The sequence below is a fragment of the Choristoneura fumiferana genome, chromosome 29 (assembly GCF_025370935.1).
Source record: "Choristoneura fumiferana chromosome 29, NRCan_CFum_1, whole genome shotgun sequence".
NCBI classification, from domain to species: domain Eukaryota; kingdom Metazoa; phylum Arthropoda; class Insecta; order Lepidoptera; family Tortricidae; genus Choristoneura; species Choristoneura fumiferana.
The window spans coordinates 9,367,410-9,394,436 of record NC_133500.1 but is presented as its reverse complement, the minus strand read 5'-3'; the positions used below and the strand labels follow the sequence as shown (position 1 = coordinate 9,394,436).

Sequence of the window (27,027 nt, the reverse complement as noted above, 5' to 3'; positions counted from 1 at the left end):
CGAAACGATTTCCCTGCGAGCGCTCAACACTGGGTGCCCCTTATTTCGCATAACATTAATTGTCCTAATATGAATTCGCATAACTGATTTGGCATAAAATATTTGTGCATAGCATATAAAGAAGCATAACACTTATTTAGCATAATGATGAATCCGCATAATTGAAATATGCATAACACCTTGAGGTAGTTATCCCATCTTAGGCCTCTAGGTTGGCAACGCATCTGCAATAAACATGGTGTTGCAGATGTTTATGGGCGGTGCTGATCTCTTACCATCAGGAGATCCACTTGCTCGTTTGCCATCCGGTCGAATAAAAAAAAATGTTAACAAGCGAGTGAATTAGCTTGTTCAGGGCAAAATCGACTCGGTTAGGTTAGGTTCAGAAGGCTTCGATGTTAGTTATTTTTTTTATAATAGCCCAATAATATAATAGATATTCTCACATAGTACCTAATTCACTTCTCAGATCTAATTGAATTAAGTAAATAAGGGCCAATCAACTATTTTACCGACACTTTGGGCGTCTCCTGCGTTACCAAAATTGCCTCTGGCGTTACCAAAAAATCGTACTTCCAACAAGATATTTCACGGTTTAATAGGTTGAACTTACGTAGGATGGCATGTATTCATGTACACCATCTATTAAATTACAGAAAAAACATGTTTACTTACAAAAATCTGCAATTGTTTGAAAAATGACGCGGACAGATTAGTGTACCATTTTACTCTTAGTAATAATTTTTCAATTTTGAACATGAAACTACCGTGAGACTCACTCATATTAAATATATTGACCCGGTAAACTCACGTCTTAAATTGAGTTTAGCTCGAGATGTTCCGTACGCGTTCAATCCGCACGCGGAAAAACCCTAAATACTTGCTCTGGACGCTTAGATGTTTAATTATACATATATTTAAGTGTATATCTATACAAGGTGCTAATTAAATATATCTTACGCGCGCAGACCCTAACAGCTTAATATTATTTTAAGTTAGTTATTAGCATTTATTTAAAAGTACACTCGAACCAACTGAATCGTGACTCACTGTGGAACCTTTTCGAGTTTTCGTAGAAAATGTCATAGTGAAATCGCATCGCTTGACAAGGGAATTTATCATGACATTTACCTTCACAGTGAGAACGTTTTCCGGTAGGCCAGGAATCAAATGTCCTCAATGAGGGCTGGATCGTTCATCCACCATCACCTCTCATATTTCGTTTTCTAGAATTTTTTTATCGTACAACGGCAAAAACTACTAGACACTGGCAAAATTGTCCTCCGATGGACAGAGCCATATTTTTTTAAAGAAACAACAACAACAATGAGGGCTATCGTTTTTTGTCTCACTAGATGGCGCACTGTTGCGTGAGGTTTTTAAGTATGGCTTTCAAAGTCTGTTATTACGGGCGTGAAAACAAAGTTTAGATTAAAATCATATTTAATACACCTTAAAACCGTACCATAAAAATATCGAGCATGCCACAGTGTTGCATAGTCCCCGTTTTGTTCGGAAAAAAGGGAGGTCAAAGGTTTCCGAAAGACAAAACTGTCTCAAAACATAGACATTCATTGCCCCGGAACGCATATTTGCCATAATTAATTTCAGATATTGCAAAATATTCACAAAATTATTCTAATTATAAATAAACCCGCGTAACTAACCCAAAAACTATGAGATTTGACATTTCGGAGACCTCACGCTACACTAGCGCCTCTAGTGGCGAATTCATACGCGATAGCCCTCATTATTTCAAAAATATTTGTACGGTCTATGGAAACCGCACATTCCTTTTGTCAGCATTTCACGTTGTATTGTGTAATTTCATTATATTATTAGCATTTGATTTGCATCGGTGTATCAATTGTACCTAATCAATTATCAAATAAATCATTACTTCAGTAATCTGCCATTATATCAATACAACTATCGTCCAAAACTCGTGCGAGACTACATTGTCCCGTACATCTTTATGGTACTTTGAACCGGATCGTGTCCCGTACAATATTTTTACATAACCTTTCCAAAACATGAGGTTAAAAAAACATTAACTGCTTTAAAATAGGTATAGTATAGTGTAAAATTGCTTCTTCTCTCGATTCTGAACAAAATACTTTTAGGTCTACAGTTATTTATTATTATTTAGATAAGATATAGTTATTAACATTTTGTGTAAACGTGTTTATCTTGTTTAGTATACGATATATATATGATAGTGCCACCAGATGCAGTTAGGTCACGTACACAAGAACATGTCATTATGAGGGCGGGATTTTGACATTCACTCATTCATTTCATCCATTCTAATGTTATGCAATCAGTTCTTGAAGCTGTGTGTGTATTCACTTCAACCACAGATATAGATTACACTAGATTACACAAATGCATCTACTTCGCGTGTCCGAACCCCGACCAAACGTCGAGGTTGGCCCCATACAAAGACTGGCCGCTAACTGACTAATCATGACTAGTGACTGACTCGAGCCCCACGTCGCGGGCGGGCGGCGCATTTGAATCGATTTTGCGCGGACATCGGGGTATTCACATCACTAATTCGCTCTTGAGACGTCACAGTAGATATAAAAAAGTGACACGGTTGGTTTTCATACAGATTGAGGTGTTTGAGTTATCTAGTGTAATCTATATCTGTGACTTCAACTCTCGTGGCACTACCTATACCCATACATACATAATACCTATTAGCTTTGATAGGAGCATTTCTTTAGTTTTTTTTTACAAATGTACAGTGACACGTCTAGCCGAATACATTGGCATGCATGTATTATCCTATTAAATAAGTATGAAGTAGGTACAACCAGGGCCGGATTTAGAGGTCTGGAGGCCTTTTGTGGAGGCCCCGGGGATGTAGCCCGAATGTCCTCCCCTAAATCCGACCCTGGGTACAACAGAAAACAGTACCTAAATAAATAAATAATATTTGATTACTTTGGCGCTAAGTAATACGGTGCGTGACTATATATTTTTTATTTATTTATCTGCGCGGTACTGGATAGGCACTGACTTTATCGACTTATTTTTTTTCAGAGCAAACAGTGAAGCGCTTAGCAGTCTTCTGGGATTCAGCTACCGGGAAGCTAAAAGTCGCTCACACCTCTGAGAAAGGAAAGAAAGAGAAAGAAATGAAAGAATCTAAAACGCAGGACCACATTATTTATTTAACATAATATTATGAGAAAACTACATTAAAACGACTATTTACTAACTTTTAGTCTTTAATTCGGCCGCATAATTAATTGACTATAGCAACTACCTATAAAAAAAATACTGTGTTACATTATAAGTAGGGTCATGTGTCAAATACAACGGGAACACTCAAATACTCCGAAACATTTTATTCCGAATTTGCTAATTCCGATTTTCAAAACTCCGATTTATACAATTTCTAAGACATAATTCCGATTACAAAAACACGACATTTATTTCTCCGAATTTCAAAATATTGTTTTTTTTTAATATGCGATTTTGATTACGAATCTCGAATTAATATCAATCAATTTAGATAAATTGACCTGCATGTTAGGTTAGGTTAGGTTAGAATTGCGACAAGGCGCGAAGCGTCATATTAAATGGCAAAAAGGACGGAACTAATAACACTGCTACCAAATCTACGATTTCCTTTAGCGAATGATCAGAAGGTATCAGAGCAATCGGATAGATAAATCAATAAAGATACTGCACACTTACAAGTTGTTTTATTTTTATAACACTTTTTTATATAATAAGTTTTATACACTTTTCCACCAGAGCTGTGCTGTGCGTGGATAGGTTTACAAGCGTTTCTATTGGTTCATGCAAAACACATTCCTCGCACGTCTCTGGTGCAAACGCAGCCTATTTACCCGACTGCCCGAAGGAGGGTTATGTTTTTCGAGCGTATGTATGTATGTATGTATGTGTGGGTATGTATGTCCATTTCTTTGGTCCTCGCTGCAGCCTAAACGGCTAGACGGATTTTAACATATGAGGTATCATTGGATTCGTCATAACTGTCGGAGTGTCATAGGCTATATAATATTTCAATATGGCGTCTGCGAAAAAAAATATGGCGGAGGTATGAAATAAATATATTTGTAGGGTATCTAATGAAAGCTAATAATTACCCCTTCTAAATATATATGGTTTATAATACTTTTAATCTACCGTTTTCACATAAATATCAAAAAAGTGTAAAATAAAACATTAAATTAAAAAAATCAAAAACCCGACTGCCAAAACTAAAAGGAAGAAAATAAGTCTAGTGGTCTAGAACTCTGTTAAGTAGCTAATTTAAAGTTCAACAGTCGGGACCCATTTAAATCGTGACGCTCAAAAATTCTTAGTAATGGGTCCCGACAGTTGAACTTTAAATTAGCTACTTAACAGAGTTCTAGACCACTAGACTTATTTTCTTCCTTTTAGTTTTGACAGATGGGTTTTTGATATTTTTAATTTAATGTTTTGTCCTGACTGATTCATCATTGCCCAGCTAAAACTACTGGAGCCAGAAACTTGAAATTTGGCAGACGTATTTCTCGAGGGTCGTAGAGATCCCTAAGAAGATCACTAAGAAGGGATTTTTCGAAATTCGACGGTGTCTTCGTGAACCATGAAGATATAAATATGTATAAATATATATCAGTAGCGACCCGCCCCGGCTTCGCACGGGTAAAATAAAAAAACCGGCCAAGTGCGAGCCGGACCCCCACACGAAGGGTTCCGTACTTTATACAACATTAGAAATTAGAAAAAATCGTCAAAAAACACGTTTGCTGTAGAGGAGCTCCTGTTATATATTTATTCAATTTTAATTTAATAGTTATTTTCAAAGTGAATGAAAATACAAATAAATATTCTGTGAATATTTCAAGCAACTGCCTCTTGCCGTAAAGAGCTTAGTACCCCTTAAATATTAATTTTATTCTGTTTTTAGTATTTGTTGTTATAGCAGCAACAGAAATACATCATCTGTGAGAATTTCACCTGTCTAGCTATCACGGTTCATGAGATACAGCCTAGTGACAGACATAGACAGACAGACAATGGAGTCTTAGTAATAGGGTCCCGTTTTAATTACACTTTGGGCACAGAACTATAAAAAGGTCTCTAATCGAGGGCACTTCACACACATTTTTCAGCTCCATTTCCCAAAAACTACACCCGACCCGTGCGAAACCGGGGCGCGTCAACGTAAACACATTTTTTATAAGATTGATATTTTAAAATTCGTAATAGGCATCTCTTGAATGGAATGTCCGATTTGAATAATTCAAAAAGTAATCTACGGATATTGAAACCGTCTTGAATATGAAATTATTTATTTGGATAAGGAATAATACAAAGCCATAAAAAAGATGATTTATTGTACCTACAATCAACTTGAAGCAAAATACAATGATCAATGAGTATGGAAAGTTTGTACAGAGAAGTCGCGGGAATGGTATGGATAACATGGTCTAATTTTAAAATGTAAAAAGTAGTTGCAGTGACGTAACTACAATAGTTAGACATATGATAGCGCTAAGTTTTTTGTAGATATTGAAATATATATATTCTTTAATATCGTAGTGCATTTCTTCGTTATATCATCAATAGTTTCAAAGATGTTTTATGGCAACTTTTTTTACACTTTGAGTTACATTATTGAAATTTTAGTACGGAACCTTAATATTTTCTGGTAATAAATATAGGTCTGAAATAATTTAGCATTCCAATAAAGTTTTTTTTTTTAAATCGATCTAGTAGTTTTTGAGTTATTTCGTAACAAACATCTTAAAATACAAAAATACAAACCTTTCCTCTTTATAATATTAAATATACAGACAGAGTTACCGGAGTTACCGGATATACAGACAGACAGACTGAAAGTGACTTTGTTTTAGGTATACTAGGTGTGTTATGTATGCTTCCTGATATAAATCAACTGACTCGGAGTCAAATGTCAAGAATATAAATGTACCTACAATATTATATCAATTTCAGTCATTTGTGCTGTTCTAAAGCAATAACACTTATAATCGGGTAAGTAGATGTCATCAAATATAATATATTTTTGCAAGCTCTTTGATAGTACGTGAATTATACGGCGTGTATTTTTGTTATGACCACAAATTCGAGGATTGCTACTTAAGGTCCTAATAAACACACTCACATATTTTACTAAAAAAAATTAACTCAAAAATTACACTCATAATCTTCTTCTTTTCTTTTAAAATATGGCTTTTCTGTCCTAATTAATAGGACAATTTCGCCAGTGTCAAGTTAAACTCTTTGAGAGGCACTTTGTACGGTGGTTGTAGTTTTTGCAACTTGATAGTAAAATTCCAGAAACCACGTGGACACCACTTCGACACCTCCTACGTATACTGGTACAAGTTGCATAATCATAAATTTACAGGAGAGCTGTTCAAAGGTTCCAAAACCTGTAACTTTCTCATTTGATGATATAACTTTTCAAAATTTTGCATTGGTTCCAAAGAAAATATTTGCTTTCTACCTGTATTCATGGAATTTTGAAATTTCTTATAGTTTTTGAGAAAATTGCAGATACACTACTATACGCGTATTTTACATCTTGTAGTTGTGCGGTATACTGAGCTAATTACCACTTGCTCCAGTATACGGCGTAATGCGTAGATTACTGATCTAACGATATTTTTATATTGTATATGAATTTTTAGATGAAATACTTATATGGCTTGCAATGTACAATAAAACAGATGCTCTTTTACCTTCATCTATTGATTTATAAACGTTTTTATCACTTGCATCAATATACGCTAACATTAGCAAGCCACTTGTACCAATATACCGCTAGTAATGTTTTAAACGTGCTATACAAAATACAGAAATATACCTTTATAAAAAACCTCACTTGAAATATAAATGGTTTTATTAAGAAAAGTAATTGTATTAAGTGCTTTAAATTAATGGAAGCACATTCAATGGATTCGTATTCCTGTTCAAATGTGTACTCATATTTTATTGTGAAAGGTTCTTCATGTGATACATATATCGCATCGCACCCATTTGTATCCACATAACGGTTTAGCTTTTTGTGCCTCTTCAGGGTTCCGTACCCAAAGGGTATAAACGGAAACCCTACTACTTTATACTACTTCGCTGTCCGTCCGTCTGTCACCAGGCTGTATCTCATGAACCATGATAGTTAGACAGTTGAAATTTTCACAGATTATGTATAACTGTAGTCGATATAATATATATATAACAAAAAATAGATCAGAATAAATATTTAAGGGGGCCCCCATACAACAAATGTAATTTTTTTGCCATTTTTTTGCTAATCCTAATGAAGTTGTATAGATGGTACGGAACCCTTCGTGCGCGAGTCTGATTGGCACTTTGCTTAAGACAAGCTTTGACATGAAATATTGAGTCAAAGTCAAAATATCTTTATTCAATTTAGATTGTAACAAGCACTTAGTGATATCTATACATCACAAGTATTTAAAACAGTTCTCAATTCGCTATTTGGAGTAAGCACTCGCCAATGCGGATCGGAATTATTTCCAAATTTCCCTATCCATGATATAATCATTAATTTTAATAATACGCCTTATATATTGATGTCTTCTTGACAATAGATTTAAATTTTGTGTCTGTTTCTGAGTCTTGGGAAACTTCTATAACTTCATACGGTTTACCCGTTTTCGCCATATACATAGCCAGGTACCATTTCTTAGGTGTGTATAAAAAAATGTGTATAGGGTGTTATTAAAACCCTGCACTATACTTTAAACCACATTAGGGCTACTAATTACTAATATGATCCAAGTAGAAAAATACTGTGATTCGAAAAAAAAAAAGTTTTGTATGGAAGTGGAGTCGCAAGAAGACTTTCTAATTTCGATGTTTTCCCACTTATATCGTATTAGTAATCAGTAGCCCTAATATGGGTTACAGTATAGTACAGGATTTTTTTATCAACCTGTAGGTATATTGAAATTTACTGTTCTCATTTTAATTAAAGCATGCATGCCTTCGCCTTCTTTTTGGGGATGCTCAACTACCAAAATGCAATGTAATACTGCAATGTTATATTTCTAGCACGCGTACATGTAGGTATAGCCGAGGAAACTGAATCACGTACTGGTACTGGGGTGGAACCGTTGTACTACCAATGTTATGTTGACATCCCATACATTTGCCAAAGAAATCATAGCGAAATAGATCACGAAAAGGTTTCACATTGGATTTAGTTTCCATGACTGTCTATGAGAAATACGGCTATTGTGGTCTTGCCAAACCAAACATGTTTTTTTTTTTTATATATATTATCAAATTATGTGCTCGTAGAACAGTTTAAACGGTCCGCACGCAGCGACGGCTAGCACGTACACTGAGGCAACTGCCAGTTACACTCGACTTCCCGGCCCCGCGACAATATCGGTGCCGCGTATAGTGGTGCATGTCGGTTGCCTCAGTATACGTTGTACCGATTAGCAAAACGGTGTTAGATGCATTCATATACGTCACTTTATTTCCAAAACTAATAGGAATATCCGTCCAAATTTTTTGTGGTAGGTAAATAAGGAAATATTAATCACAAAATTGCAAAAAACTAAAAATCAGAAATTTGTCACTTGTACCAGTATACGTAGGAGGTATCGACTTGCGCATTAAAAAATGTTAGACACGAGAGCAATATAGGATTTTGGGATCACTGTTCACTGTTAAGGTTAATCGCCGGATAAAACACTATCAAAATTATACTTCAACTAGCCAAATAAACAGAAATAGCAAAATTAGATATTGTCTAGGTACATCCGCCATCTTCGAATGCTACAAATCGAATCCTACACTCATAATTTGCGATTTTCAGTTGCGCTTTGACATTTTTAAGAGAAAATGAAAGTGTTAGCAAAACGGCCAGTATTAAAATTATCTAAATAGTATGAATGAAACTTCGCTAAAACATTTAATCAGCGTATACACTCGTAACATTTAGGGTCTGTTTCACCACCCATTGATTGATTTTATTTGACGGGTAAATGTGATGTTGTCTCCGTCTATTCGAACAAAACAGACAGAGACAAACAGATTAAAATCAATGGATGGTGAAACAGGGGGTTAGACTAGGCACAATGAAAGGGATCTAAAACTACAGACACAATTTGATTTAAAATATGTGTAATCAATTCTACTCTCGATTCAGACCGAACTACTTTCTGTTTGACCTACAGCCTTTCAAGCAGAGGATCGCGGGCTCAAGCCCCGGCTCGCACCTCAAGTTTTTCGAAATTCATGTGAGAAATTACATTTAAATATACCACGGGCTTTACAGTCAAGGAAATCATCATGAGAAATTGTAAAAACCTGTGAAACAATTTAATGGTGTGTGTGAAGTTCCCAATCCGTCCAGAATCGGCGTGGGAACCACGGCCCAAGCCCCCTCATTCTGAGAGGAGGCCTGTGCCCAGCAGTGGGCGTATATAGGCTGGGATGATGATGATGATGATAATATTGATGATAAACGTACCAAATTTTTTGAACCCTGAAAACTTCCAAAAGTCTCAAGTTACATAACGCTTTGGAACCATTTATCAGGGTAACCTTTGTAATTCTGAACTCTGTCTGTTTTTAAGATAAAGCTTGTCGAATGTAAATAATTTTGGGATTATAAATAGGTAATGAACAGAATAATACTTAAACGGATACTGCAATAGGAACTGCCACAAAAAATATTGGTACTAAGATACAAATAGCCCTCTAGGTTAGCTACGTGACACGATTTCGTTAACACGCTCATTCTGGCGTCTATTCAGTCCATCATTCTGGTTTTATATTATTCACATCCATATTAAAGTAGTATTATAATCTTATTGACGATACATTCGAAGCGCATTCCAGAACAAAATAACAATAGGTATGGCCGCCGCGTTAGCTCGCCCGTCCGGCATCATGTTTGACAAAAACTGCAAGGTACCACGACACTTAGTTCACGCGGTGCCAAGCTACGCCCGTCATACAGTTTGCCATAATTAAGCGACAGTCGCTATTCCGAGATGTTATCATAGACTTTGTAGGCTGAAGATGACGATATTAATTCCATGTAATTTATTTCTCAGCATCATGGGCTTGCCAGTAATTCTGTCGGCTGTGCTGTCTCTTCTGCTGGCTTCCAGTACTACAGCTACCCCGCATCCGAGCAGTGTGTACAGCGGCAGTGAGTACAAGCTGGTGGTCACCCGAAAATTCTTCCCTGATTCCAGCATCAAATATACTAGCCAGCATGATATTGTCAACCTACTCGTCCCTCTCAACAAAATCAACTTCGATGATGACGATGACTCAGATGAAGAAGGAAGCAACAATGTCACTTTTTTCTTTACTGAAGCCGATATAGAAAACAACGGCGACCGACAATATAAAGGTCTCAGTGTCTACCATAATGGTAAAGCCACAAAAGTTTTAGAAAATGGACGAGACGCAACAGCATTCAACGATGACAGTAAAAAAGTTTACATAGGAGCAACAAATGGCATTTATATTTACGAAGATGGAGCTACTAAAAAATATGGTGCATTATCTGACAGCATAATTCAAATTGAAGCTGATAATCAAACTGGTACTGTTTATTTCTTGACTGAAGATCATCAGTTATTCTCTGTTGGCGATGAAGGTGATGCAAAGAATAAAGTAGAGGATGTTAAAGATGTAAAAGAGTTCGTTGTTGACTATAATAGTAACATTTTTTACTATGATTCTAATGAACATTTACATGTTTTCAACCAAGATGGTGTAAAGAAGTTTGAAGATTTGCCAAAAGATTCTACGGTGAAACTAGTCAGGCCGATGTTTTCACAAGATGAAGGAGCTTCCGCTGTTATTGGTAAAAAAGTCTACGTCATTAACCCCAATGCTACATTATCTCCAACTCCGGTAACAATGGAAGTAGCACCAACTGCGTATGCACCTGATGCAACCTTACTGCAATATTATGCGTTGGATAAGAAGATTTATGAATACAATGTTATGGATCTATTTGTGTCAAACTTTAAAGATTTGAAAGATTATTTAAATGACAAGAAGGATGAAATTAATAAAATTGCTACCAAATCTAGGAGTGCCTTTGGGGCGTGAACAGAAGAAATGATCAATCGAATAAATCAATAAAGATACTGCACACTTACAAGTTGTTTTATTTTTAACAATAAGTAATTGTTTTTATATCACAGGTTTACAGCTTTACATTCGTGGAAAAACAAAAAATTGCCAATAGGTAAAAAACTTAAGAAGATGATGTAGTAGTGAACAGAATAGGGAACATTGCTGCAATTTTATCCTATATCAGAGTGCAGCACTAGCACATACTATATGTTTGGTTTATGTTTTTTGAGTATTTTTAAATTTCCGTAGGATGCCGTAATATCATTATTCAATTATTTTTTTGGAAATATAGCTCTATCGCTAGCATCGATGTAAACAAATAGGTATCATTTATTTTGTGACTTACATATGTCATGATTTCTATAGGTATTAATGCTCTTTGGTTATGATCCGTAATGGCGACAAAATATAAAGAGAACTGACGTTGTCATGGCGGTTTCTTTACGGTTTGTGCTAGTGTCGCCCCCTGCGCAGAGCTTTGCCTAATATGCCCTGTTGTGTTGATATGGGACTTAATGACTTAATTCATTTTTCGAATATGGAACGTCGTCTTATCTACCTATACGAACACGTTACTACCTACTACATAATATTATATAACAGGTCATCTTCTTAAGTTTTTTTTACCTATAATTCTCTTTCGCTTCTTAGCGCGCCTCTATGATTCCCAATCATCATGATATCAGCTAATCCAAAAGCCGAAAGACGGCCATTGCTGGACATAGGCCTCCCCCAAGGCCCTCCCCTCAGACCAGTCTTGTGCCCTCCGCATCCAACGTGATCCCGCGGTCTTAATGGGCCTATTGCATAATTAGATTAATAATATTAGAAAATAATACAAGTTACTAGTTAGCAATTTACAAGTTGTGTTATTTCGTGTTGCATAAATTACTAAACCTCTTTCTAAAAATTACACGAGGTTAAAATAGCATAATATGTTATGTATAAATTAATTAATGTAATTAATTTTAAAATTGCCACGCCCCAACAGGGCATCATTTTTTTATAATTTTTTGTAAAAGGTGTTGCAATAAATAAATACTGAATATTAATAATATCTTGAAAGTTACAAGCGAATTTATAATTATTTACAAGTACTAATAAATTTCGTTGCATAACATATTTTTGCTAACTTGTAATAAGCATACTAATATTATTAGCAAAACACAAAATTACAAGTAACAAAGTTGGCTGAGTGAGGTAGGTAAACCTTTGCTCATCTGTGGACTTTGCAATGAAAAATATAAATCTTGGCGGGAACAGTAACGTCAACGTAAAACTATTTTCGTAATGTCTAACTGCGAAAATGGTTTGGGAACTAATTTGGATCAATTTACACTAGCTGTGTTTATTCCAGAAACTACAACCGATCCGATAATCAAAATAATACGGATACCGCGTATGCAAATCAGGAATAATCAGAATGTTGATGATTCTAATAATTTATTTCAATTTAAGTACATTAGCAGAACAACAAAGAATTTCATCAAATTGTTCAAATTTCTTTATTAACTATTAAAAGTTAAAAAAAATAATGTTTTTTTGAAAGCTGATCTTGTCCTTTTAAACCTTTACAACGGGTTATTAGATATTGATCATCTTCATCGTCGGATAAATGCAAAATATTAAACATTTTTCGTCGATTAGGCCTTAACCAAATCACTTGTAATTCAAAACTACCATGGTCCTTGGGTACGTAGTAATAAATACAAGTTACAACTAATAATTTGAATTTTTAGACTCGTACTGCAACAATAACTAATATAATATTAGTTATTAGGACTCATATTTTTTCACTTGTATTTTATAACTCGTATTTTATCATGCAACAATAATTTAAAAGTTACAACCAAAATCACTAATAGTATTAGCTTGTACCTACTTTATTATGCAATAGGCCCCAGGTCGTCTCGCTCCATCTGGTTGGAGGCCTACCGACAGCTCGTCTCCCGGTCCGCGGACGCCATTCGAGAACCTTCTGACCCCATCGGCCATCAGTCCTGCGAGCATGTGCCCCGCCCACTGCCACTTCAGTTTCGCAATTCATCGAGCTACATGGTGTCGGTAACCATAGTTCTACACTGCGGATGATTCCTAAAGTCAAAGGCCAACATGATGGCAAGTCGAGCCGTAGCCGTATAAATAAACATCGAAAAAAAAAACTGGCAGCTTCTATCAAAACAAGTAAATAAAGAAGAATAATTTTTGCTACTTATGTCATGTCGCCTTTCGATTTTTAGTGACGTTTGCAATAGGATTTTTTATATATTTTTTTTTGTGATTTTTAAGTCATGTTTTCTACTTATTTATGTATATATGCACGTTATTGATGTTACTTTTTTAAAGGTTAATTATGTACATTCGTTTTGTAAAGGTAAGTTTGAAAAAACATATTTTACTTTATTTTCTTTGTTGCATTTCGGTCTGGCATAGAGGCAAAGACCGCCAGGGAAATTGCTAAAAAACACTCCATTTTGGCCTTCTAAATTGACAATCATCATCATTATATCTCGAAAAACTTTCAAGCAATCAAAGCAAGATTTTTAGGGTGCCGTACCTTAAGGGTGCTAACGGAACCCTATATTACTGAGACTCCGCGGCTGTCTGTCACGGGGCTCTATCTCTTGAGTCGTAATAGTTACACTTGAAATTTTCACAGATTGTTTAACTATGGCCGCTGTAGCAACAAATACTAAAAACAGAATAAAATAAATATTTAAGGGGGCTCCCATACAACAAACTTGGTTTTTGTGCCGTTTTTAGGGTTCCGAAGCCAAACTGGCAAAAACGGAACCCTTATAGTTTCGTCAAGTCCGTCTGTCTCTCTATCCGTCCGTCCGTATGTTACAGGCATTTTACTCGAAAAATACTAGATGTATATCAATGAAATTTGGAGCACAGATGTCTTGTCAAAGCCGCTATTTAGTTTTGTAGTTAAATTACAAAAATAAATATTTACAGGGGGGCACTCCATACACGTAACAGAAATTGTTTTTTTTTATAACTCGCATCAACGTGTGGCACATAGTTCATCAGCTCTTTTGAAAAGATAGTAAGGTTTCTCAAAAACTTTTTTGATTAAGTAAAGATTTCCGGAAATAATCGCTCCCAAAGTAGGAAAAATTTTGTCCCCCCCCCCTTGTCCAAAAAATATGTAAAAAAATATGGAAAGGTAACGCTTAATAAATACTTTCAACGAAAATTGGTTTCAACGTGATCGGATATACCGTTTTTGAGTTATTGCCGAAAAAATGCGCTTCTCAACAAAAGGACGTAAGTGCCCTGAAGATACGCTCTTTTTCTGATAATAGATTTTAAGGCTGTAGTAAGTGTTTTAATTGTGTTATAACGCACATAATATTACTTGATTTTTTTCGTAATGGCTATGGATCCCTATCTTGGGCGTGTCCGACACGCTCTTGGCCGGTTTTTTTATATTTTGCTATGTCTTATGTTGTAGGTATATAGATAATGGTTCGGAACCCTTCGTGCGCGATTCCGACTCGCACTTGGGCGGGGTTTCCTTAGCGCAATAATTCCATTGAAAGTAACTGAAGGAATTACTGCGAATAACTCATTAGGGTTATTCCTAGTTCTGGTCCACATCCCCCGCACTGGGAACTATTAAGATTTTTTTCTCATTTGTTCGCACAAATGGAAATAGACACGTCGACATCTTTTTTTATTAAATAGCTGGCAAATTGAGCATGCGGGTAACCTATGGTAAGCAATCACCGCCACCCATGGACACCTACAGCATTATTAGGACTGCGGGTGCATTGCCGGCCTAAAGGGGAGGGGGAAGGGGAGGGGAGTTGGGCCTCCAGATCTCCCACTCATCGTACGAAACACAGTAGCAATACTACTATTATTTCTGTAATAGTCCGCAATTATTGTCTCTGGTGTTATCAACTGGGAATATTATGGTCAAAGTCAAAATACCTTTATTCAATTAAGGCTATAATAATAATAATTAATTTATTTCAAGAACAAAATAGATCCAAATTAAATAAATACAATTCTAAGTCAATAAGCAAAATGATGAGCAATAAGCATGATGATGAAATGACCTATGGCCTCTTAAGCAGAGGATCGTGGGTTCAAACCCCGGCTTGCACCTCTGAGATTTTCGAAATTCATGTGCGGAATTACATTTTAAATTTACCACGAGCTTTACGGTGAAGGAAAACATCGTGAGGAAACCTGCACAACAAACCTGCGAAGCAATTCGACGGTGTGTGTGAAGTTCCCAATCCGCACTGGGCCCGCGTGGGAATTACTGCCCAAGCCCTCTCGTTCCGAGAGGAGGCCTGTACCCTGCAGTGGGACGTATATAGGCTGGGATGAAGCAAAATGATATTAATGTAAATTAATTAATTAACGCACTGGACGTAGTTTAGCAAAAATGTTCCAAAGCATTTTTATTTTATTTTATTATATCAGGTGTCCCTAACTTTTATATGAAAAAATATTTCTCAGGTGCGTTACGTTCGTAGAAATATAAAAATCATTCATACAAAAATGTAAAGATGGAAAATTTGGAACTCATTTTTTCTTGTATGAGGTTCGAATATAGAAACGATTCTAATATACTTACGCCTAAAACATTTTTAGGGAAAAAAACTAAAGGTGCATAATATTTTCTGCAAATTACCCAAATCGATTATTGTATCACACTAATTTTCCAAAACCGCTTTTCAGTAAAGTATATAACTCCGAGAAATGTCGACGGGTGGGGGTTACGAGATCAGGGCGACTGGCGCCGAGGCCAGAAACTATAACTTTGTAGCCGCTAGGGGGCCGCAGAAGACCACAAAGTAAGGATGGCTTTGTATTTAAAAACTTTCCGGAATTTGGTAACATGATACCTTAAGCTGTCTGTCCACTGGAACTGAGCGCAGAGGGGCTGCTCCGAAATTCGAAAATCAAAGTTCGTATCGTACCGTCTCTCTCACTCCCGTATAAGTGTCTAGTGTATAGTATAAGTGTCAGAGGAACGGCACAACTCGAATTTCGGAGTAAGCCCGAAGCAGCGGAGCGGTGAGCGACCACCAATAGAATTGGCATAAAATTTCCGTTCCTCTTTTGTGGACAGGGAGTTGATAACTAGCTTAAAAAAATACACAAGAAGAGAAAGAGGAGCTGGGAAGCTCCGCGAATGGTAAAATAGTCTGCAACTGCGCTCCGCATTGCTTTCTCGCTCCACTCCGCTATCTGGCTCTAGGCAGAAAACACAGATAGTTCAGAAGTCAATCTCCATACAAGTGCGCTCGAGCAACGCACAAATAGACACTGCTCACGGACACGGTATCTCGGACTGGCTGGGACCAGTGCGAGCGAGAGTGCCGTCCGCTTGAGACACGCGTCTGTGAACTTTTTTGTGCAATAATGGAGCAACAAAAAATATATATTATAACTGTTTAGTGGACTGTTGTTTAAATTGAATAATCGTGAATTTCGCCAATAACGAAATCGTCGCAAGATATTTTCTCTGACAAATTTATAATAAATATAACAATGACATTAAACATAAAATGTTTTAGTTTAATTTATTTTTCCATTCTTCCCGTTTCATTCTCAACAATAAATCAAACAACTAGATAAGAGCCACTACCGCGATAGTTTTTTGGTGCATAAGCCATAGTTGACATCCTTAGAGCGACCCCCGAGCGTAGGTATGAAAAGTGAAGTACATAAAGGAGATTGACTTCTGAACTATCTGTATTTTGTGCTCTAGGGGCGTCGCCAGCCGGTGGCCCATGAATTGCAGGTAAAGTCGAGAGCACATGAAGCTTTTCACTGGTAGTACGAGCCTTATATCTATGGCGATTGTAAATACTTTAGTCTGGCAACTTTTTAGAATCTCTAGGCGGGCAGCTGCTCCTCCCTGCCCCCCCTTGGCGACGCCCTTGTCTAGCTCCGCGCCTTCGCAACCCCGCTTCGCATTTTTTCTCGTTCCACTCCGCTGTATAGCTCCGCACCTCCGCTCCGCAATACTGTCTGGCTCCGCTCCGCTATCTGCTCCGCGCCTATAAGGACAGACGCAGTCCGCATTACGCCCTCGCTGCGCTCCAGTGGACGGTTTCAGAACGTTCTGTCCGTTTCCCAAAACATCCGTTCCCAAAACATACGTTCCCGTCACTACTTTATCCTAAATAATGCGTTTCCCGATATAAGTGTTTCCCAAATCACCCGTTGTTAATACGTAGGTATGTATGTGTAACCTCTTTACAATACGGAAAATGAGCAATGGATGTTATGAACTGAACTGGTCTTATGGTATACGGACGCTATGAGAAACGGGTCTTTTGGGAATACGGAATGAGAAACGAATCTTTTGGCATACGGATGCTATGAGAAACGGGTCTTTTGGTATACGGACGCTACTATGATGAGAAGCGGGTCTTTTGGCATGCGGTCGATTTAGGAAACTGTTATTTGGGAACGGGTGTTTTGGGAAAGGGTATTTTGGGAAAAGGATGGAACGTTCCGAAACCCAGTGGACAGGCAGTCAAATCGGGTGTGTGCATAAATTATCGCAGTCAGCGTGCAGTTGTGCCGACTGCAATGCAGTCGGCAGTTGGGAGTTACATTGCAGTTGGAATGTAGTAACGTCTTTACAGGTATATGGACTAAGCTACCCTGGCTTCTCTATTTCAGTGTTATAGAATCAATTGGGCATCTAGTGAAGAGCTGTTTGGGTGGAGGTGTGGTGGCAATACACGAGTCATACAAGCACTGTGGTCTCTGGACCGCTCTTTTCCTGAACATCTTCCTGGGTGCTTTTGTCGGCTATTGCATGCATGTAAGCTATACATATATCATTTAATTACTTTCTAGGGATTGCAGTACTGATACCGGTATTTTTTTGGGGATGAGTGGCCTTAAGGTTGCGGCTCCACTTAGGCGGAGACGAGCGGTGCGGAGAGGAAATCGACCAATCATATTAGTTGAATCCACATCTCGTCTCCGCCTCATTATCATCAGACGTGTAGTAAGGATTGGTCGATCCGTACACGTCTCCTCTCCGCTACCCCCGTCTTCGCCTCAGTGGAGCCGCAGCTTAAGGCTGCGTTGCCACCAAAGATGTTCGAGGATGTGCTGCGAGAAATATGTTGTTCATGAACCAATAGAATCGCTTCATTTACCTATCCTCGCATAGTACATCTCTGATGGACACAGCTGAGCGGAGCAAGACGAGGTAAATGAAGCATTTCTATTGGTTCAGGAAAATCACATTCCCCGCAACTTGCCTCGTACATCTCCGGTGCTAGCGGAGCCTAACGGCTAGAGACGCAAGTCCTTGCTTTTATTTACCTACTTGTTTTTAAACTTTCTAATTTTATATGACAAAGTGGTCGCCCGAAGAATCCAACTCGGATGGGAAGCGTTCGGGAAACTTCGTGATGTCTTCTTGTCAGATGTTCTTGTGAGTGTTCGATCAGTGTGTGTTGCCGGTGATGACTTTATGACGCTGAGACGTGGTTCTTGACTGTTGGCCTCTTGGAGAGGCTCAGAGTTACGCAACGAGCTATGGAGAGAGATGATAGAATCTGGAATACGAAATTCGTCGAAGAACTAAAGTCACCGACATACGGGTAGCTGTAAAAAGTTCTATATCTCAAAAACGGCTAAACGGATTTTGATGAAACATGTCTATGAACCATCGCTAGAAAACCTGCTTTCAAATAAAAAAAAACGCATTCAAATCGGCCCACCCGTTTAAGAGCTCCGCTGCCACAGACAGACACACACAGACACAAATAGCGGACACAAATAAACTTATAACACCCCTGTTTTTGCGTCGGGGTTAAAAATACCTATGCAAGTTGAAGTGGCAATGGGCGAGCCACAGCGCTCAAAGAACAGATAACCGTTGGGGGAGAAAAGTTCTCAAGTTATGATTGGTTATTTGGAGTCTTTTTGTATTTTTTATTTCAACTCCAAATTTGTTACTTTTACGGTCACCCGTAAAACCATATCGAAAATAGAAACTGAGACATGGATGCACAGAAAAACCAGAAAAAGAGACCAGCGCCAGGAATCGAACCCATGTCCTCAGCATTCCGTGCTGCGTGCCATACTCCTACACTACCACTGGACAGGAGTACAAACACGAATTTCTTCTATGCACCCGACGTAACACACTTTCGGAACTAACCGCTCACCCAGACAAGAGATGTCGCTACTAGTTCTCAAGTGGCGACCGCGAACCGGAAGACGAAGCGTTGGCAGGCCTCCCACCAGGTGGACTGACGTCATCGTGAGAATTGGTAACCGATGGATGCAAGTGGCGAGTTGTCGTTCATTGTGGCGTTTTAAGGGGGAGGCATTTGTTCAGCAGTAGACGTCTTCTGGCTGATGATGATGATGATGATGAATTCTATATGAGGTGCTTTATAGGAGATGGGGGCGGGCAGTTGGAAAGAATCCATTACGGACGACTGGAAAGGAACAGTACCCGTAAAAAACCCTGCTGCACGGTCCCCATTCCCTTGAGCTTACTACGGGGAGGAGAGGGCAGGAGGGGTTTATATCTTCCCAGTCTTGTTACAGCTATTTGCTGGAAAACCGGGAGAGGAGCAGACATTAAATTTTCCCATTGGACTCTGTGGGCAGCTTGGGTCCATCTTTTTTGTTGATCCCCATTGGTTTCTTGGTGTTTTAAATAAATAATTGAACGTTTTCTCCGCCAGATATTAGTGTCATCGGCACAGACAATGTATGGGAGGCTGCAACAATCCAAAATGTCCTACCCTGACTTGGCGGAAGCCACTTTGGCTGCTGGACCCTTTAAGAGTCTTAGACGTTACCACAAATGCTTCAGGTAACTTTACCGTAATCCTTAATAATTAATAATTCCTTTATTGCATTTTTATGGGGTTTAAGAGATTTTCTAGGTAGGTATTTACATGTCCCGGTAAACCGCGTTAGGGAACAGCAATACCTATTATATAATAGTATATTACTGCAGAAGGCGGGAAAAGTCGTGGTCGTTCGTGTATGAGTATGGTTTTGAATTCAATATATTTATATTCAATAGATACGAATCCACGAAATGACATTATATTTATTCGACACAATATGTTTATAAATAAACTCGTAACAATCTACCTACAATCTAAACAAAATACTTTTAATACTTTTAATAGTAATAAAAATAAACCTTACTGATAAATAACACGGCAGAAAATCCTTGACAAAATGAAATTCACGATATTAAAGACTTAGGTCCTAATCGTACCTACTCGTATATTTGATTCCACATACAATATAAGTAGTAGGTACGTACTCAAAATAAATTAAAAGAAAACTTATACAATTAGTAAACATAAATATTATACATTATTACTTTTAGTTAAAGCGGCAATTCCTAAACGCACAACATTAAAAAAACATAGGTACTTTTGTTACAAAATATTTAGCAGTCCGAGAAGATAATTATCTTTACACTTGACTGAACATACTCATTCCTGTGGGTTCGCTCAAAGCATGAAATGTGGCCGGTTTTAGACAAGTGAAAGAAAACTACACGTGTTTTTAGGGTTCCGGAACCAAATTGGCAAAAACGGAACCCCTATAGTTTCGCCATGTCTGTCTGTCTGTCTGTCCGTTCGCGGCTTTACTCAGGGACTATCAATGCTAGAAAGCTGTAATTTTGCACGGATATATAAGTAAACTATGCCGACGAAATGGTACAAATAAAAATTAAAAAATATATATTTTTAGGATTACCTCCCATAAAGTGGAGATGTTTTTTTTCTCATCCAACCCTATAGTGTGGGGTATTGTTGGATAGGTCTTTTGAAACCATTAGGGGTTTGCTAAGACGATTTTTCGATTCAGTGATTTGTTTGCGAAATATTCAACTTTCAAGTGAAAATTTTCATTAAAATCGAGCGTCCCTCCCCCTCTAAAATCTAAACCGGTGGGTGAGAAAAATTTGAAAAAATTCAGGATGGTAGTAAGTATATCAAACTTTCAAGGAAAACTATAACAGCTAAGTTTGCTTGAGAATTATTAGTAGTTTATGAGTAAATAGCAGCCTAAGGTATGAAATATACTTAAACTTGGAAGATTCCGTGTATAATACGAAATCCTTAGAAAAATATTACTTTATTTTCGTAATGGCTACGGAGCCCTATTTTGGGCGTGTATCCGACACGATCTTGGCCGGTTTTTATTTTATTTTAATTAATTCTTTTAATTAACTAAATCAGGTACTGCGTCGACGTGACTATAGGTCTGGATCTATTTGGCTCCTGCTGCGTGTACACAGTCATCATGGCGCGTTCCATCATGCAGCTCATTGAGGGCGCCAACTGGATCGCGAAGCAGGATAACTACTCCATCCGCTACTATATCGCCATCCTCGTCGTTCCCTGCCTGCTGTTATGCATGATAACCTCGCTCAAATACTTAGCGCCGTTTTCTATAGTTGCTGATTGTTTTATAGGTAAGTGCTACCAAAAATTCAAAATTTGTATTATCCAAGTAAGTTGCAAAGGGCTGTTTTATATGTTAACTTTTTAAATTATTATCGCATTCGGAAAGACCATCATTGCCAAGAAGAATGCGCCACAAGAAAATTGGCCGAAAGTATTTTTTTGTAGGAAAACACATACCTATAAATTACAGTATAAGATTAACCTTTTCGCCGCCCCGTCAAATACAAAAGACATTACCCATGTACGCCAGGCATCTATATTGCAATGCCTAAAATTGAACCTTAACACAATTGAACGAAGGTTGCTTTTGCGTTGAAGTTATGGACGTATGAATAGGTTATTGGCCTCGAAAAGGTTAAAGAAAAAAGTATTTACCTAACTACAAAAAAAATACAAGCCCAACTACTTCTTAGGAAATTATGTTACAAGTGAAGCTAATAACCGTCAATAATTGGTTCCAGTGACGATTGCGGTCTCAACTGTGGTATACGGTATACAAGCTGCATCGAGGCCGCTCATGGACGTCCCCGCTTATAAAAGTCTAGGGGGGGTGCTGGAGTACATAGGCGTGTGCGTGTTTAGCATGGAAGGGGTGGGGGTGTCTTTGCCCATCGAGAATCATATGACGAACCCGCATCACTTCTATTTGGTGTTACTTGGAGGTAAGTAAATGAATTTGGTGAAATGCCACTTTAAAGATTTTGTCTGAATATAGGTTTAAAGTTAAGTGTAAAAACCGGTTGGCAATGTACTTAAAATATTACGGTCAAATACGTGTCCGAGGCGCACGAGGTGACACACCGAGGGTTTCGTATAATCTTATTTTAACACGTTTAATAGTCAAGTGCAAAAATATCTTAGCTATGCACTACAAAATCTTCAATACCTATTGTATTTACCAAATTTCACGTTCTTAGGTCAAAAGAAGTTAACCCTTTATAAGGCAGAGACGATTTAGCGACCACTTGCATTGAGTTGGAAACTGAACCTTATTGCTTTCCTAATACGTCACAATTTCCATTGTAATTATTGAAAATACGACTAGCTTTATAAATATTCTTTGTCAGGTATGCGTATTCGATAGCTGCTTTTGATTCTGTGGTAGTAATAAATGGGGCCTTATAAAAGGTTAAAAAAACATGTTTTTTTTTTTAAATATCCTTGTATTTTATCTATTTAAGAGCTCTGAACAACGATAGGTATTTCACTCTATGGGAGTCCTAAAAACGATACATGTAAATTAAGACATTACTCAAAGACCTGATAGCTGTTAGCGTCAATGTGCTCTTGACTGGTAACTTTGTACCTGAAGATATAGCGTAGACAGGCCTTGTCCAAACTGGACTAGTGACTTGGTGAAGGTCGTAGAAGTCCGATGAGACCGGTTAAGTGCCGTTCTTTTGGGAAGGTTCAGCACTAGCAGAACGTCTTCTAGCTGACCATGTTGATGGATCTCCGTACAGGTATGTCCGTGGTGACTGGCATCGTGATGGTCATCGGTTTCTTCGGTTACTACGGCTTCGGAGAGCAAGCCAGGTCCCCTATCACCCTGAACTACCCTTGGGCGCCGTAAGTAATCAAATCACTTACGTTATTTTTAACCCTTTCAAATTTGTGTACCTAATGCGTAAAGGGACGCGTTATGACTAGTCTTAGTGCGAAGTAGACATATATATATATATATATATTATATAATATATATTGCCCCGTGTGGTGTCGGGTTAGAATTACACCTCTCCATTTCTTCTGTGGATGTCGTAAGAGGCGACTGAGGATATAGGTTAAGGTATACCGTAGGCGACAGGCTAGCAACCTGTCACTATTGTACCGTTTTTGTCAATCTTAAAACCTAAAATTGCTAAAAGTGGCTCCGAAGCGGTAACGTTTCGTGTGCTCTGCCTACCCCATTTGGGAATACAGGCGTGATTTTTGTGCGTGTGTATAATATATATATATGTAGATAGTTAGACCTATTGCGATATTGGTTAGAAGCGAGGAAGGCAAGGAGTTTCATTGACAGACTGCCTTTTAGTTCAAAAGTTACACAAAAATTACACAATATTGGGTAGGTTATAGGTTCGGTAGATATCTTCAGATGTCTGAAGGGCAGACAGCCTAGGAGGAACAGGAGCCCCGCGTAGCGGTGCTCCGTCGACATAAGGCGTGAGTTGCCTAATGCTGCTGAAAATTATATGCCTCTGATTTATGTTGTAGGTATTTATGACAATTAGGCATAACGCAATTTAGGCTGATGAATAGTTGGTCTGATAAAGATATAGCTTTCAAACGAAGTAAGCAGTGTGCTAAAAAGGCTAACATCGTCCTAGACCCAAAGCTAATTTTATATGAAGTTTAGGCATAAGTTATGGCTAAACTTCATATTAATTTAGCTTATGGCGTATGCGTAGGCGACCACTTCCTCGTATCTGGTTGAGCTGAAATTTGACATAGATAGATAATTAATTAGTTATTCCTATTTTGTGATAATAAAATACTCTGATACCGAAATTCTCATGATGGAACTCTTCAAATTCCATCGACTTGAAACGGTATAGATCATTTATTTTGGTTAACAATGCAAGTGCAGTCAAAGTTCTCATTCACTCAAAGGTGGACTGGTAGAAATCCCTTAAGGGATAAGTCCGCCTTACATATATATTTTACCGCTTGTCAATTGAATTTCTTTCTATTTCGTTCAATAATGAATTTACGTACACTCCGTGAGCTCTTAAAAAACCTTCGGATTTTAGAAGCATTTTCGGGTATTGACGATCGATGACACGCGATCGTGATATGCGGTTCTGTTCTATTATCAACTTGCAAAACTTTTCGAAGTTCGAAAAGTTATGCACTTGAACTTTGAACTTTTTCAATTTTCGAAAAATAAACTTAATAAATAAGTAAATGGTGGTATTAGCGGCTCTATATAAATCTATGAAAACAACGAGTGTACTCTCCGCGTGATGGATTGCTACTAAGTCAAAAAGACAATTGTCATTTTCTACAACACGAATCCTTCCGATTTCCCCCGAAACGCGAAGGTTTTTCTTTGGTTTTTCTAAGAGCTCACGGATTGTACTGTACCGCACTCTTAGATCTCGAAAGCGGTATGAACTAAAAATAATACACCATTTTTAACCGACTTCAAAAAAGGAGGAGGATCTATGTTCCATGTTTACATTTTATTTTTTTAGTTTTACCTATGTACAGTCAAGGGCAAAAATATGTATACACTTTAGTACCTTGTCACTTTAACCACTGTGATAGTTCATATATGGCAGTTCAAATATGACGAAAATAGACAAGGTACTAAAGTATATACATATTTTTGCCCTTGACTGTACATGAAAGGCCTTATCAGAAGATTATTAGAAGATTAAAATGCTGTATTTTTTTGAACTTGATAATTGAACATACTGTCTACCAAAAGTAACTACAGTCAGCAAAAAAGTTTTCTTTTAACGCATTCACTGCCACCGACGCACGTATCGGAAGTTCGCCCAGTCCCGCCATAATTAGGTATTCATACAATTTGAACGCACATGTGCGTCGGTGGCAACTGTGGAAGTCAAGTGGCAGTGAACGGGTTTGATTAAATTTTACTTACCTTTCGGCAGATTCCCCATAGCACTGAAGGCGTTTATGGTGCTCGTGATATACGTGACGTTTGCTCTCAATTTCTGGGTGCCCTTCGACCTGGTGTGGTACTATCTGAAGCAGAGGCACCCGGAGAACAAGCACTGGTTCTGGGAGCGCGTGTACAGAGCCATATTTGTGATTGTGATTGTTGGTATTGCCGTCATTTTCCCAAGTGTATCCAGCTTCATGGGATTGGTTAGTATCCAGACATTAAATTTGAAATTTAGCATGAGCTTTACGGCGAAGGAAAGCATCGTGAGGAAAACTGCACACACCTGAGACCTATACTGCTCAAAAGAAAATAAGGGCCACGCAACTTTATTGGTAAAAAACGAAAATAGTAATAAACATATTTTTTTATAACATTTCATGGACAAGGGTTTTATGCTACACAACACAACGTATTCTAATAACTTTAAACGAGCAAGTCTTGTATATAATATATATTCCGGGGATCGCGGAAACGGCTCCAACGATAGCCATGAAATTTGGTAGGGTTTTTGGGGATGACAAATCGATCTGATGTGATGTCCTCCATGTCGTGTCCGACAAAGGCGAACCTTTAGAATTGTTTATTATGTGCCCGAATATGGCTGGCAAAGCCAAACTTAGTCTTAAAGGTCCTTTTACAGGGCGCGCAATGTAATTGACCACTATCATTATACGTGTAATTGTAGGAAGGTCTAGCTTGGTCTTATCTCTGGGAAAACGCTTACTAACGAGTTTTAGCCAGTTGACTGTTTCCTTGACTGTATAACCGTGCCATCCACGAAGACGCGTGATTTTGACAATATTATACATTAATGACATTGTAATAAATACATTGTATTGTAATAAACCTATAACTATGTTAACATGTGATTTATCTGCCAACAGCTGGGTTCCTTCTGTCTCTCCAACATGGGCTTCATCTTCCCCGCTTTCATCCAGCTGACGATTGAGTGGGAAGACCCGGGTTTGGGCTTTATGAAATGGAGGATGATCCGATTCCTATTCATCACTATCTTCGGCATATGTCTGTGTATAATGGGCACGTATTTAAACGCAAAGAACATGATCAAAGCTGTGCTCGACCCCGACGATGCCGATCAAGAATAGAAAACATTATATCGTATTTTTATCAGTGCATTAATTTTTATATGATATTATTGAAGTTTGGATAATATTGTCATTTTGTGTCGTCTTTAACGGCCACGCGGAATTATCACTAACGGAGTTTTTTTTTAAATTAAATTGTGATTGTTTAACATTGCGTCCATGTGCTTTTGAAGTCTGTGATTTGAAACTGTAATAAATTGTAATGCTTCCTCTATTACTGAGTTTTCTTTAGATGGACTGAGTGCAGAATCGACAATGACATAGTTTGAAATCTATAACTACCCCGTTCACTTTGTGGATATTTACCCGACTCATCAACGCCAAAAAGGAAGGGGTAATTATACAAACAATACAAAACAATACGCTGCGCTTTGCTTTGATAAAGTTGTTTGTTTGAAATAGAAATGGATTTAGGTATTATAAAATATGCAGGTTCGGTTAGGTTCATATAATAATTCTGCCTTCCTAAGCCAAAAGGCGGTATATAAAAAAATGATTTTTTTTAATAAAAGGGTCAATCAACTTTTTCTTGTTTGTTATTCTGTCTCGTTGTCCAAAAAAAACTGCTTTAATATATGCGACTATAATGTGCCTAAGAAATAGTCCATAAAATAATAACTATGACAAAAATTTAAGCTTGATGAATTTTAACCACAGAAATCATGTAGAACCTCGTGGTTTTAAAGAGTTGTCCAGGGGACGTAACCATGGC

At 37.8% G+C, this 27,027-nt stretch overlaps 2 protein-coding genes across 2 annotated transcripts; both read left to right on the top strand.

The window, feature by feature from the left end:
* Window positions 1-5,977: 5,977 nt before the first annotated feature.
* LOC141444271 (uncharacterized) lies at window positions 5,978-11,155 on the top strand. The gene is made up of 2 exons (XM_074109761.1): window positions 5,978-6,021; window positions 10,089-11,155. Exon 2 carries the CDS (start codon window positions 10,093-10,095, stop codon window positions 11,101-11,103), a length of 1,011 nt encoding a protein of 336 aa, XP_073965862.1. The 5' UTR covers window positions 5,978-6,021; window positions 10,089-10,092; the 3' UTR covers window positions 11,104-11,155.
* Window positions 11,156-13,344: 2,189 nt separating this feature from the next.
* Window positions 13,345-26,529, top strand: LOC141444269 (proton-coupled amino acid transporter-like protein acs). The gene is made up of 9 exons (XM_074109760.1): window positions 13,345-13,504; window positions 15,832-15,947; window positions 17,791-17,935; window positions 19,827-19,957; window positions 21,351-21,586; window positions 22,040-22,240; window positions 23,042-23,147; window positions 25,196-25,412; window positions 26,094-26,529. Exons 2-9 carry the CDS (start codon window positions 15,853-15,855, stop codon window positions 26,313-26,315), a joined length of 1,353 nt encoding a protein of 450 aa, XP_073965861.1. The 5' UTR covers window positions 13,345-13,504; window positions 15,832-15,852; the 3' UTR covers window positions 26,316-26,529.
* The last annotated feature ends 498 nt before the right edge of the window (window positions 26,530-27,027 follow it).